Source organism: Vitis vinifera, chromosome 12 (assembly GCF_030704535.1).
Source record: "Vitis vinifera cultivar Pinot Noir 40024 chromosome 12, ASM3070453v1".
In the NCBI taxonomy this organism is placed as follows: Eukaryota; Viridiplantae; Streptophyta; class Magnoliopsida; order Vitales; family Vitaceae; genus Vitis; species Vitis vinifera.
Genome location: NC_081816.1, coordinates 23,864,880 through 23,878,679, shown reverse-complemented (window position 1 = coordinate 23,878,679; position 13,800 = coordinate 23,864,880). Strand labels below are relative to the sequence as shown.

Below are 13,800 nucleotides of genomic sequence, written 5' to 3'. Positions count from 1 at the left end.
TCTATCGAACGGTTTAGATTTAATCATATATATGGAATTTAGATTAAAAGTTCGGTATGATACTAAATTGGTACCATAATTTTTTTTTTTTTTTTAAATGAAATATAAGCTTCTCTTATTTGTTTGCAAATATGAAAGGAGTGAAATATAATGAAATTTATTTCTCCGGGATTTAGTAATTTTCGTGCAGGATAAAGTTAGACTAGATTGGGTTTAGTTTCTGTAGGGAGCCAAACAAGTCCTATTGGCCCTAGCATGAGTATGTTGAAGAAACGGTGCGTTTTGAGGCAGAAAAACACAAAACGATGCGTTTTACAACTCTCACAAACCTCACTGGGGGAAAAACCAACAGCAAAGAAAACACCTGGCATTGAGATTGCCACGTGGCAAAGCCAAGCACATTGGGACTGTGGGTGTAACCGGGGGTTGTATGGTATGGTCATTAACCTTTCACGGAATCTCTCAGTAGCAGCAGCAGCTTATTCTTCTCGGCCATGGCAGTAGGGGTAGCAGTCTGCTACTGCTCAAACCTCAAGCCCTCCTCATTTCTTGGCCATTTCCCATACCACCAAGTAAGTTTTGTTATGGGATTTGATGTTTTTGTTGAATGATGCCATGAACCATTCTTGATTGGAATGAATCTTCTTGTTATTATGAGATCAATGGATGAGTTTGTATATGTATATGGGTAGTGTTTTTATGGTCAGGTTCAATTGGGGTTGGTGGGTGTTTGGGTTTTGGAGTGGTAGTGGTGGTGGAACAAAGGATTATTGAGAAATGAAGATATTATTTATTTATTTATTTATTGGAATCAAATATGCCTCTTCACTGCATTAAGTTTATGCATGTATAGGGTAGTGGTATGGTGGTCAAAATTTGGGTTGGTGGGTGGGTGTTTGGGTATTGGAAGGGTGGTGGTGGAAAAGGTTTTGATGAGAAATGAAGAGTTCTTGATTGGAATCAAATATGCATTTCATTATCATCACTACAATAAGTTATAGTATGAATAGGATGGTGGTTTTGTGATGAAACAAAGTTTTATTGGGAAAATGGATGGGGGGAATTCTGATGGAAAGGGAGAGATTCCGGATGGCAGTGGTTGTGTATAGCCAATTCTGGATGGTTTTGAATATTTTTTGAACTGGGTAATTGGCTTGAGTGTTGGGAAGTAGCTTATTCCATTAATCTTGGGAGAAGGGAGGAGAATAGGGTGTTTTTGAATAATGGAGCTTTCTATGTGAACTGTATTCTGGAGGGTCGATTAATGATGGAGTGCTTGAATTATTGGATAGAAAGGTATAGATTCTTGTTGTGTATACTTAAGAAAGATTTATTATGTGGTTAACGGGATTGGATAAATAGTTGGTGGTGGATCACTTGATAAGTGGACTTGGGAATGCCCCTAATAAATTTATATTGTGCATTTTCCTATAATTTTGTGTACTCCTTGAAGTTGCAAACTGGGTTTTTACTCGCTTGTACATTGCAGACATACTTCTCTTATTTTTCCAATTCCTTGAATTCACTTTATTCTTCTCATGATTTGTAGTGTTTTTGTGAATTGTAAGATTGGAAAAGCTACCAATTAAAGATGGGTTTCCAACTACTAGTCACTCTTGCTCTTACTTTACTGTTAGCTTGTTAATCTAGCAGGGGTGAAGAGCGGTAGAAATGAGTTCCAAGAAAATAAATCTATTGAAAATTGGCAATGATTAAACTGTTTTGCTTCTTGAAGTTCATGGTCTTGCTGTCTATTAAAGACACAACAATACGAAATATTGCCTTTAACTTGCTCCGTTACAGTTCACAAATATTCCAAGATATTCTTTTCTCTGATTGATTGAAATTTATTAATCTCATTCACCTAATTGTTTTGTTTGAAAATGTGGCAGTAATTTGCTTTGTGCTACCATCTGTTTGATGATTCTTTTATTGGGAAAGTTAGCCTTAGACTGAATCATGTGAAAATTGGTCTTTGATTTTTGAATTGTAGGGAAAATCACCCTCTGGACAAGGCATTAAGAATTCAGTTCATGCATCTAGAATCAGTGCACTGTTTTGGGGAGCTAAGAAGGCTGTGGAACCAACTGAAAGGGACCTTTCTCTGGGAGAGTTCATTTTGACAGGGTCAGGCCCAGAGGTGTTTCTTTTGATTGTCCTTTAATGACAATGGTTATTTAGATGCTTTGTTCTGTTTTATTTAATCCCAATGTACTGGGTTTTTTTTTTTTTTTTTCACTCAGGGAGTTTCAGAAAATCAGGTGGCACCAAAGAAGATATCACTTTCAGTGGTTTCTTCAATCTTAGATGTTCCGTCTCAAGATTGGGATGCATGCAATATGGATGCTACGGGTCCTGAAAAATTTAATCCATTTCTTACCCATGGTTTTCTTTCAAGCTTGGAGGAGACAGGGTGTGCAGTGAAGGTTGGTTAATGTTACTTCAATATCCTTTCCTCCCGAAGTTATTACTAGTCATTAATTCAAGGATCATTTTCCATCACAAGGGGAAAATGTCGCTTCATTTGGAATCCCTTTTAGGACATTTCAGTATTTTCGTTTGTAGATAAGGTGTGTTAGTTTCAGATGCAATCATAGATATTAGATTGATGCATAAAGTTTGATTGTGAAATTTTGATAATCGTTTTGTCTTGAATAAATCAAATTACTTGTTAGAACTGTTACTTACGAATGAATTGCTAATAGTTTTCTGGCAATGGTCTTGTTCTTCTTAATTTCATGTTTATGGCATTTCTCCATTTCTTAAACAAAAGGAACACATAAACATACCTGAAGAGTTTACCATTCTCTCTAATATGTGTGCAAATCTATTTCAGGAAACAGGATGGATGCCGCGGCACATCATTGCTAAGGATGAGTGTGACAATATATTAGGTGTTGTTCCACTTTATCTTAAAAGGTTTAGAATCTCAGTTTTTCTGCAATATTTCTTGAGTTTTCATTTAGGCTTTATCTGTTTGCTGTTCTCATATCTTTTAACTTGGATATGCAGCCATTCTTCTGGAGAATTCGTTTTTGATTATTCCTGGGCTGATGCCTACTACAGTTATGGTTCAAGATACTATCCAAAGTTACAATGTTGTGTACCTTTTACTCCAGTCACTGGTCAGAGGATTTTAGTCCGTAATAACTCATACAAAGATCAAGTCTTTGATAGCTTAGTCTCTGCAATGAAGGATCTGACGGCCAAGGTATTTGATGACTCAAATGGTTTTCTTCTTAATTGTTTTATGGTTTTGTTTGTAAATGTATGCCAAGTGATATGCATACATTCTAATTGTTAGTGAATATATTTTCCTTCTCTCCATTGTGTGTTCTCTAAAAAAGTTCTATCACTTGATGTGAGAAGCAGCAAGGAGATGGATGTGATAAGGGTTGCATTCTGAAGAGTTCCTTGGTTTATGTTGACATGTGATAAGTTATGCAACCTTAACTGGTTTCTGCCTCCAGTTCAGTTTTTCCTTTTTCTTTTGGGGTGTGTCTGGAACGTGGAAATGGGAATGGGAATAGGATGGGCATTGTGATGAATCAAAAGACCATGTAGAAAAGAGGAATCAAAATTCTAGCAAGAGTGGGTTTTGGTTTCCATGAGAATGATTTTTTATTCCTATTCCTGTTTCTATAAAGCAATCCAGCTATGATGAATGTGAAATGGAATGGATTTTCCATTCCTATTCTCTATTTCAACATTCCAAACATGCTCTTGGTGTACTCTGATTCCTTGGCAATTTTTGCCAGTGCTTGTATGTTGAATGTTATATTATTTGATTTCAGATTTGAGTTCCAGTCCAAAAAATATTGGTGATATAGCATTTCAAAACTAATGAACGTTTCCTGTGTTCTGAAACAGTATTTGAAAATTTTGATTTACATCATTATAGATTTACATGTTGGTTTTCCTCATTTCATCTGAAATTAGAAAACCTCAACATTTTTGTTGTTCCATAAGACAAAATATTCTGGATTGGAACATGAGTTGTAAGATTTTTATTTTTATTTATTTTTGCAATCTTTAAAGTACTATTCCTTTTTGTTCCTCCTTTGTCTGGGCAACCAAAAGGACTGCAAGTAATATATTCTTGATAAAAGACAAAGAGATAATGAATTCATTATAAGATTAGCAGGGTTGCAAGAAGGATGAGCTACCCTTGAAGTCCAACCAAAAGAAAAGAGTGCAGCAAAGGGCCTAGAAAACATCTATTGTACTAAATCACCATAGAATCCAGCAAGGAACCCAAAGCCCTACACAATCAGCCAGGGAAGAAGGGAATCGCCAACAAATGCATGTAAAAATGGGGCTCCTTGGTCAGCCAATTGACCCACTACTTGGTTTGTGGACCCAAGCACCAAAGAGAAAGAGAGCTCATAGTAATAGAAATATTTATAAAGAAGTTCTTTAAAGAGAAAGTGTACAAGAACACCAGTAGAGTAAAGATATCACCCATACTTTTGTCCTCTTTGCGACTTTCACATTTATTAATTCTGAATGTTTGTTTTGATGATTTTTAGAAATAATTAACCTTTGAGATTTTCCTCATTGCCATTTTTCTAGTTGTACTTCACAAATGTTACGTTCTTTAACTGAAACAACTGCTACCATTTTATGCTTGATGTTAAAATCAGATAAAGAAAAGTTTTGAAGGTATTCCTTCATTACACTAGGACAGCTAATAATAGATGGATTGCCTTGCATTGCAATCTCCTGGCTGGTTATTTCTCACTCTGTATCTTTTGACAGTTCCAAGTTTCATCACTACATGTTACCTTTCCGACCGAAAGTGAGTGGGACAAAATGAAGGAAAAGGGTTTTCTCCAGAGGACTGGGATGCAATATCACTGGAAAAATCGTAATTACAAAAAGTGAGTGATTCTTGGCTGTGGTAACATGCCTAGTGAGGTAGAAATTCGCATAAAAAAATGATTATTCTGTTTGATTCTTTTTAGGTTCAACTTCACTGCTCTTTTAATAAATTGAAGTTCTTGCTATGCTGAGATAATTGCCTTTCGTGTTCTATATATATATATACATATATGTCATTCTAAAGCTATATCTTATCGAAAATTTAGCTTCAAGAGGAAGGTAAGGCGAGGGGAAAAGGAGAGGATTAGTGGAGGAAATTTCTCTGTTTAGTATATTGTAGCTTCATCACTAAAAATTTAAAGATGACAATAAGTTACATAATTGCCATTACAGACACTATTATTGTTTCTATGAAGAAATCCTAGAATTGTGACTTCACCATAGAGGCACTTCAAAAATCTGGATTGAGGGGGGTGTTCTAGTACCCCATTATGTGCATCTTCATGTTCATGAGTCCAAGTCATCCAGTTGAATGATGAGAAAAAATGACAAAAACTATTCTTCTTTTTGCCAATGTTGGTCAGGCAATCTTCTTAATGCTTCAAATAAAGTTAACTGAAGTTTATGTCCTAGCTTATGGTTATTGTTGACTCAAGACTGCCCACATAAAGAGGGCTGACATTGTAGCTTTGTCTTGGCTCTTGGCAGTTTATCAGGGGCAAAGGAGGGAATTCTGTGGTTTAATTGTGGAGCCTTGGATTCTATCTCGTTTGTCTCACATGAGCATTTTTTTTTTCTTAAGAGGCCTCGAGGCTTTAAGTTTACATGATGTTTCCCTAGGGATTCATTCTCTTTTTATATTAGGAAGAAAAAATTCATCCAACCTCCTGACAGGCTTTGTATTATTGACCCGTTTGTGTCAATTTTTTATGTAATCACTTACCTCTGGACTTCAGTGCTTATTGTGTTTAGTTTTTCTTTTTGTATATGGCATTGAAAAATATTGTGAGTTTTGCAGTTTTGATGAGTTCTTGATGGACATGAAGCAAAGTAAAAGGAAAAATATTCGTCAAGAGCGCAAAAAGGTTAGTCTTTTAAAACAGTGTTTTGTTTTCTGCTTATGCATCATTCTGCACAAAATGTGAAATAAAAACAAAGTAAAGGAAAAATATTCATAAAGAATGCAAAATGGTTAAGTCTTTTAAAACAATGTTTGATTTTCTTGCTCCTGCAATTCTGCACAAAATATGAACAAAAAGCAAAATTTGAAACTATCCGAAGTACCATCCAATCCTGGGTTATTATTTTTATCCTCTTCCAACAAATGTGTTTTCCTTTTAATTCTAGTATCTTCCTTTTTATGAGCAAAAAATTGATTGCCAATAAAGAAAAAGAAATATGTATCTGCAATGAATATTGCACTTGACGAAACACAAATGGAGCAAAGAAACCACAAGAGAAACAAGAATGTCCTCTCTCTCCCCTCCTCCCCCCCTTTCCCTCAAACACACACAGAGCTCTAGACTACAGTAATATGACTTGCTATTTCTCACATATAACAGGTACCCAATGGAAATCAGTCAGTTTGTTTGTTATGATTATGTATGTAACTCACTACTCATCTAAATAAACTTCTTTCCTTATGCAGATTTCTACACAAAACTTAACAATGAAACGGCTCCGGGGATATGAAATAAAGGTACTTGATATTAATATCTGAAACTAGGAATATTAGAGGTAATTTTGGGTTTGTCATATATTCATTTTTCTTTTACCATTTTCACTTACTGTTTTGAATGTGTGTGATCATGTTTTCACTCTTTGGCCTGTTTTATAATCTAGTTAAGCTGTTACATCCATAAGTTCAACTGTACATAGGGCTCATAATGTAAGAAATCATTTGTCCTTTTAGAAGTTTATGGTAGTTGTTGGAGTTTTTTATTGGGGGCTCTAAAATGACTCATCCTCCAGTACATGGCAATATGCAAAAAGAATAAACAAATAGAGGCCAAAAAATTCCTTTAGGCATTACTTTGTTGGTTCATCACTACATGGTGAATGCACAGCTATACTGGGAAAAAAAGGGGAAAAAGTACATTTTAATTGCGAGGTTGACAGGAGAAAACTCAATATTTTTTCATAGAAAAGCTTTTTTGCCAAAAGTAACATTATATGCAGGAGACTGGTAAAAATTGTTGGAGCATGATATACATTGTGGATCTCAATCCTAAAAGCTTAAGCTTTTAGGGAAACTAATTGTCTAATTTGGTATCAATGCTATGGTTAACCCAAGGTCATTGACTATTGTCCTCCTCCCATTATTTATCTATCCAATTTTTGTCATTGTGCCTCTCATGACAAGTGTGGGCCCATGATATATATTATGGGCCCAAATCCTAAAATGGTAGATCTACCAAGAACAACTAGAATCTAAATTATATGTGAACTAAGTACCAGCAAACTTTCTTGCCATGAATTCAATTGGTGGAGATGCAGCTGAGAAGGGGTGATGGTAAAATTTTTTGTAGGCTGGTTGGGATTATCTATTAAGTGCTTTATAATGATATACATGAAAAAGCATATTGTCAAAATCTTCAATATAATGTTCTAGGTTTTCAGTTGTGGCTATTAGGAAATTTTCTGGAGTTTTTCTTTTGGTCCAGTTCTGGGGATTTTATTTTAGAAACATTAGTGGTCAGCACTCCTACAAAACCATCCAAAGTTCAATTAAGTTTTATTTTTAGACATTAAATGACTCATTCATTTACAGTCAGAATATTCATATAACTTCTTAGACTGAATGAAAAACAAAAAGTTATACATATCTTCTGCAAAATTAGTTTGATCCACTCCACCCAAAAAAAATGTAAAATGTAGAAGACCTGTCAAAAGCTTCCGTCTACAGGTAAAAAGCACTTGGTCCTCCCAAGTTTTTCTAGCTTATTAATTCCTGTAGATTCTAATGTTCATTGTTCTATATTAGATATTTACATTAAATATTTCATTCATCTTTATAGATCACATCAGTAGACTTGTGACTTGGTTTGCTTCTTTTGCCCTATGTTGATGGTCCTCTTACTGTTATCTTTTCATGGTTATCTGTTGGCAGGCTAAGCACTGGGATTCCTTTTACAAGTTCTATAGGAACACCACTGATAACAAGTATGGTCAATATCATTTGACCGTTTCTGATCTCTTTACAATGAAATTCTTATATTTTTAAATTGTTATCAATCAACATGTTATTATTTTCTTTATCCATGAAATATGTTGAATCGTTTGAAATGCTTGAACTTGTCGCATTCTAAAGACGCTGTTGATTTATCTTAGGTGGGGTAGTCCTTATCTAACGAGAGATTTCTTTCACAACATGGGATCAAAGATGGAAGATCAAGTACTACTTGTTGTTGCTGAAGAAGGGGATGAACTTGTTGCAGGAGCTCTCAATCTTATTGGAGGAGATACTTTATTCGGCCGCTTATGGGGATGTCTCCCACGAGCTTATTATCCTAGCTTGCATTTTGAAGCATGCTATTACCAGGTTTGGATCTGACTTTGTTCTCATCAGTAAAGCTGAACTCTATGGTCCACCAGGACCATTTAAAATGAGAAATATTAGCTGGTAACTTTTTTTTTTTTGATAGGAAACAACACATGTATATATTGATAGAAAAAAAAGTACAATAGAAGGATGAGGAATCCTCCCACTAGAGATGAAACTCAACAACACAAAAAGATAACAAGGCACTACACTAAGAACTACTAACAATCTCCCTTGACTAGGCCGTCCCATTGGAACTACACATTGCTAGCCAATCTAGTTGTAACACGATAAGGGAAAAAAAACCACGGAACAAAAAGCCCAACGAGAAGCAAGGAAATGAATTGAATCCTAAAGGTTCTCCGAATTCCTAGCTTTGTCCTCAAATATCCTAGCATTTCTTTCCCGCCACACAACCCAAATTAATGCTATGCACGTATTCTGCCACAAAACCACCCCTCTCTTGGAATTGCCAAAATCTTTATAGTTGATGGACATCATGTCTGAAATACTTCTCCGAGGAACCCAATCCATCTTGGCTAGCTAAAATAATCTGTGCCACAACCCCAACGACATAGAACATTGAAGGAAAATATTAGCTGGTAACTTATATATAGAAGATTAAATGAACGAATAAAATCTTTCATATTCCAATTCTCTATACGGTTGAACAATCTAGGAAAGATGCTACCCCATTTATTTTCAAAATCAAGATTTAGAACTACCAACTAAATGCATGGATATTGCAGTCTTAGCTAATCAAGGGACCATTATCACTTTTGCAATGGTTATGCGATTGTTGGCAAAAAAAGGAAAAAGGCCTGGAAAGTTGCTCCTTTATGCCTTTTTTTTGTCCATTTGGAAGGAGAGAAATAGGAGAACTTTTGAGAATTGTGAAAGTTTGAACCAAACAATTAAAAGTTCATTTTTTGTGTCTTTTTTGGGATTGGGTTAGATTGTACATTGGGGATGGTTCTATGTCACTAATAGATTTTGTGGACTGGTTAGGCTCTTCGTAGGGTATGGTTCCCTGTTTTTGTGTATTCACACCTTCTGGTTTTTTGGTTGTTTTGTATACATTGTGTATACTTTTTAAAATTAATACAATCTCTGTTTACCTATCAGAAAAAAGATTGTACTCTTGTTGATCTATGTTTTGGAATCTAAGTAACCAACTGGAAATGTCACTTTATTTTCTTTGTAAGGAAAACTAGGGTTGACATTGATCCTATGTGACCAAATAAGAATTAGTACTTACTGGAAATTCTCGATAAATTTGTCAAAAAGTCATGTTATGGTAAAAATTCATTAGTGTATAACGACATAAAGAAGTGAGAATGTGAACTGCTTGAAAAGTGATATAAATTTGTTTCTTTATTTTATGTGTGGTGATATTATCACAGGCAATAGAAGCAGCTATTGAACTTAATCTGAACAAAGTAGAGGCAGGAGCTCAAGGTGAGCATAAGATTCAGCGTGGCTATATGCCTGTGACAACTTACAGCTGCCATTACTTTCTGGACAAGGGTTTTGAGAAAGCCATAAACGAATTTTTAGTGCGTGAAACGGCTCAGGTATGTACAGTTATTTTTTGTTATTAGGTTGAAATCCTGTGTAGAAGAATGATTCATTGTTTATTAACAAAAAAACTACATTGTTTTGAGGCATTGAGGATAATTTTTCTTTCTCTGTTCCTTTTAAATTTTCCAATTTGATGTTTGCATATACAATTATCATGCGAACTAATAGAGTTTCTACCTTTTATTTGTTGTCTATCTTTCATTTGGTTTAGAAACTGTTCTTGAAAACAGTTTTTTGATCATTAGAACAGGAAACAGTTCTTTAACTTAAAAACATGTTTGACAAATTTTTGATTAAAAGCAGATCCTTTATAATTTTCTGAAAACAAGGTGATTTTTTGAAACTCAAATTTGAGGATTTTCAAATGTTTTTTGTAAGGTGTTCTGAGAAACAATTGGAAACATGGAGAATTGGTCGAAAACTTTTGCATTGTACATAGGCACACAGTGCCTTCATGGAGAATAACCCAGGAAAATTATTTTCAAAATTTATTTTTGAGAATTGCTTTTGAAAATGTTACCAAATGGACCCAACATTGTTTTAAGGCAATGAAAGATCATCTTTTTATTTCTTTTTAATTTTCCAGTTTGATGTTTACATATATGATTTACCATGCAAACTTGTAAAGTTTCTACCCTTCATTTGTTTCTTATCTTTCATTTTGTTTATTCTTTTTTCTTTTCTTCTTAGTAATCTACTAGTATTGTAAGTTGTATGCTTGTATATGAAACATTTTCCTTTTAAGTTTCATGAAAATGATGGCGTAACTCTTAGCAAAGTAATACTATAGATAGGATGAGAAAGTCATATATATCTCAGTTCTCTAATCCACTAAATCTTGTCAAATGAACTATTTACAAAAGTTGAATCATCACGCCTTGGTTGGTTCTTTCTTCTGCACCTTTTGCTTAGAATCCTTTATTGTATATTCGACATTTGCCTATTTAAAAAAAAAAAAAAAAAAACATTACACTTAGGTTTTGCAAAACCCTTGCTATGACACCTACCTCCCTTGAACCGTGCCCCCTTCTCCCACCCGCCTTAGTGAATGATCTTTTTTGATGTTTGGTTTTTCATTTCTGGCAACCGGAACGTTAGGAAAGAAAAAATATTGTTCTCTCGTATTATCTATAGTTTTTCGGTAAATAACAAAAAAACACACTTCCGCCCATGTCCCAATTTAGCATCTATACTTTTTTTTTTCTTTCCGAAGCAATGTCAATCTTATGATGAAAAATTTGCATGGCAATCATTTATACATTAACATAAGTTTTTATATGATATGTTTGGATATATGTTCAATTTACCCATGTGCTTCTCACGTGAGTTTTGCCGTCAATTTTTTTCATGAAAAACCTTAATAGAAAGATCTATTTGACCTTTTGTCATGATTTAAGGTTGATATTCCTTTAAAAACAAAAAAAGTTTCAAGGTCAAATGAGACATATGGGAAAGTACAAGGATGATTTTTATAATCTTTCCACACGTTTTTCTCTTTTAAGAGCAAATTTTTTATAGACTTCGAGCAATTTTATCTGATTCATTTCATTAATTTCCATTTGCAGGTTAAGCTTGTTATGAAACTATTACACGAATCCGGTCCTTTCAAGGATGGTATACAAACATAAAATTGAAGTATGACTCCTAAACCCTAATTTAGTTGAAAATAAATCAGTGCATACCTAGATTTTATTGTAAAGGTCTTCTTGTACATGTCATAATCATATCAGGAAACTTGACCAAATGTTTTTTTATTTGTACATAATATAGCAATGAGATTACACTGCAAACACATCCCTATTTAATTGCTGAATTAGGTTTTACCATGGACTTCCCTGGGCAAGTTTCTGAATTCATGTCTAGGGCTCTTATGAAACTTCATATGATATGATGTTCAAAGCCTGGATTGGAAAATTTTCATAATATTTGCTCTTGATGGTATCAAAACTTTTGTGAAGCTTTTCATGTTCTAGTGTCAATTTTATTGAGAAACTAGTAAAATGTGAAGCGAAGATATGATACCATCACCTTGATAGGGATATACGCTAAAACCGATGTTCGAAAGTTGAAACATAACCGGTACTTCCTAACATGATTTATTTGTGTTTTGGAGAAATAGAGCGGCTATGGTCCTGTTTGGAATCTGTTTAAGTCAAAAAATACATTTGGCAAACTTCAAACAAAAAACAATTTTTTGAAACATTTGTTTTGAAAATATGTTGTATCTGAGAACAAATTTGAGGTGTTTTCAATTTGTACGGTATTTTGAGAAACAATTAAAAATATAGAGGATGCTTTGAAAGCTTTAATATCAATATAAGCGTACGATTCTTTGCATGGAGAATAAGTCGAGGAAACTATTTTTCATATTTAAGTTTGCATACGACATTTTATTCTTAAAAACAAGTGAGTTTCAAGAATTGTCGCAGAAACTATTTTTTTGTTAACTGTTTTTCAGATGTTATTTTTCCTTGCAAACATGATACCACAGGCAGACCTTTATTAAATTAAAATTATTCTTATCTTTAATAAGAACATTTTTAAAATATGATTCCCAAACAGAAATTTTGATCAAATCATAGATGTAACTACTCTTGATTTTGCATTTTTTATTGCCAAGGCATGAGATGAAGAATGGGTATACAATACCTTTTTCAGGCTAGACTGGGTTCATGATCATGTTTTCTCTTGTCTGAGATGTACAGTAACACAGGTTTCAAAACCCTTGATTTCAAGGAATCAAACAATTTCAATTCATTCCAACTTGTTGAACTGTTTTTGATGTGATATCCCACATCACATTGTTGGGGTTTGTGTATATGCAGCTTAGAGCATCTGAGATGGATAATGCTTGAACTACTTTTGGGGCCAATTAGGGAGTGATTTTAATGTCTTATCCCACATCGCCTTGGTTGAGCTTGTTTAAAACAATTGAGGCATTATAACCCAAAATGAACGATATCCACACAAACTATAATGATACCAACAGAGCTACAAGGCAAGAATCCAAGAGAAAAAAAGCTAGTGGGCGAGTATTATCAATTACATGTGGAGAGACATACATGTTTGTAGGCAAACAAATCACAAAGACCCTGTTTTGGGTTAGAACCCGAGCCAATGTTATAATTTGAGGGTCCACAATGTATATCATGCTATTAAACAATTAATATTCATATTTTAGGGGAGAGGTGGGTTTCTTATCGAATTCAATACAAACAAATACATATATAGCATCCAATAAAAAAAAAATTAAAAAATGATGGCAAAACCACAAAGAAGAGAAAATTTTAATGAACAGATCCCAAGTACACCTTAAAGATTCAACAGTTTGTAAACACAAGGGGGGGGGGGGGGGGGGGGGGGGGGAAAGAACAATATGAACTGCAATGCTTTATCTACAGAGGGGACCCATTCTTCTACATAGATTACTATAACATAATATTGAGCTTCTCAACAGATGCCCAATACATGGAGCAGGACAAAAAACCAACCCCAACAAGAATGCATGAATTCAAGTTTTTTTCCTTTTATCTTTTTTTTTTTGGTTTTTATCTAATATCTATAACTTGAACCAGACTGTGGTGGGGCCGGTGGCAACCGGTTAGGAGTGCGTCGGCTGCCGGAGTTTGGGCCTGAGTTTGCATCACCATTCTGTGATGGGTCACTGTATCTCCTGCTGTGACCATTGGCTCCAGACCTAGACGAGTTGCTATATGAGTCAGTAGGTCCGTTGGCAGCAGCATCAAAAGCAGATCTCCAGTCATCACCTGATGAGGGTCCGGGGGTTCTCGGGCTGCTCTCTGAAGGAATGGAGATATAAAACTAGTTATAACTTGAATAAAGAAAAAAAGATTTTT

The 13,800-nt window shown here is 34.6% G+C and overlaps 2 protein-coding genes across 3 annotated transcripts in view; one reads left to right on the top strand and one right to left on the bottom strand.

Annotated features, from left to right (window-relative positions):
* Positions 1-353: 353 nt before the first annotated feature.
* LOC100262534 (uncharacterized) lies at positions 354-13,296 on the top strand. 2 transcript variants are annotated; one of them, XM_002268123.5, is made up of 12 exons: positions 354-572; positions 1,994-2,140; positions 2,244-2,426; positions 2,837-2,919; positions 3,013-3,211; positions 4,759-4,880; positions 5,840-5,906; positions 6,470-6,520; positions 7,931-7,983; positions 8,152-8,362; positions 9,766-9,936; positions 11,509-13,296. In XM_002268123.5, exons 1-12 carry the CDS (start codon positions 495-497, stop codon positions 11,569-11,571), a joined length of 1,428 nt encoding a protein of 475 aa, XP_002268159.2. In that variant the 5' UTR covers positions 354-494; the 3' UTR covers positions 11,572-13,296. The 2 variants fall into 2 exon arrangements, with proteins under 2 accessions (XP_002268159.2, XP_019079138.1); XM_019223593.2 differs by lacking the exon at positions 354-572 and having other exon boundaries at positions 2,019-2,127.
* Positions 13,201-13,800, bottom strand: part of LOC100245514 (dynamin-2A) — a 30,376-nt gene continuing 29,776 nt past the window's right edge. The window contains exon 22 of the mRNA XM_002268275.4: positions 13,201-13,743. Coding sequence (XP_002268311.1) covers positions 13,496-13,743 — 248 coding nt within the window. The 3' untranslated portion in view covers positions 13,201-13,495. The remainder of the gene's footprint in view (positions 13,744-13,800) is intronic.

What these genes read in the sequence shown, in the direction of transcription:
- LOC100262534 (XM_002268123.5), top strand. Translation starts at nt 495, where the DNA reads ATGGCAGTAGGGGTAGCAGTCTGCTACTGCTCAAACCTCAAGCCCTCC. An exon ending in TGAAGGATCTGACGGCCAAG is followed by an intron (nt 3,212 to 4,758) that starts GTATTTGATGAC and finishes ATCTTTTGACAG; the next exon opens with TTCCAAGTTTCATCACTACA. An exon ending in TTCGTCAAGAGCGCAAAAAG is followed by an intron (nt 5,907 to 6,469) that starts GTTAGTCTTTTA and finishes TTCCTTATGCAG; the next exon opens with ATTTCTACACAAAACTTAAC.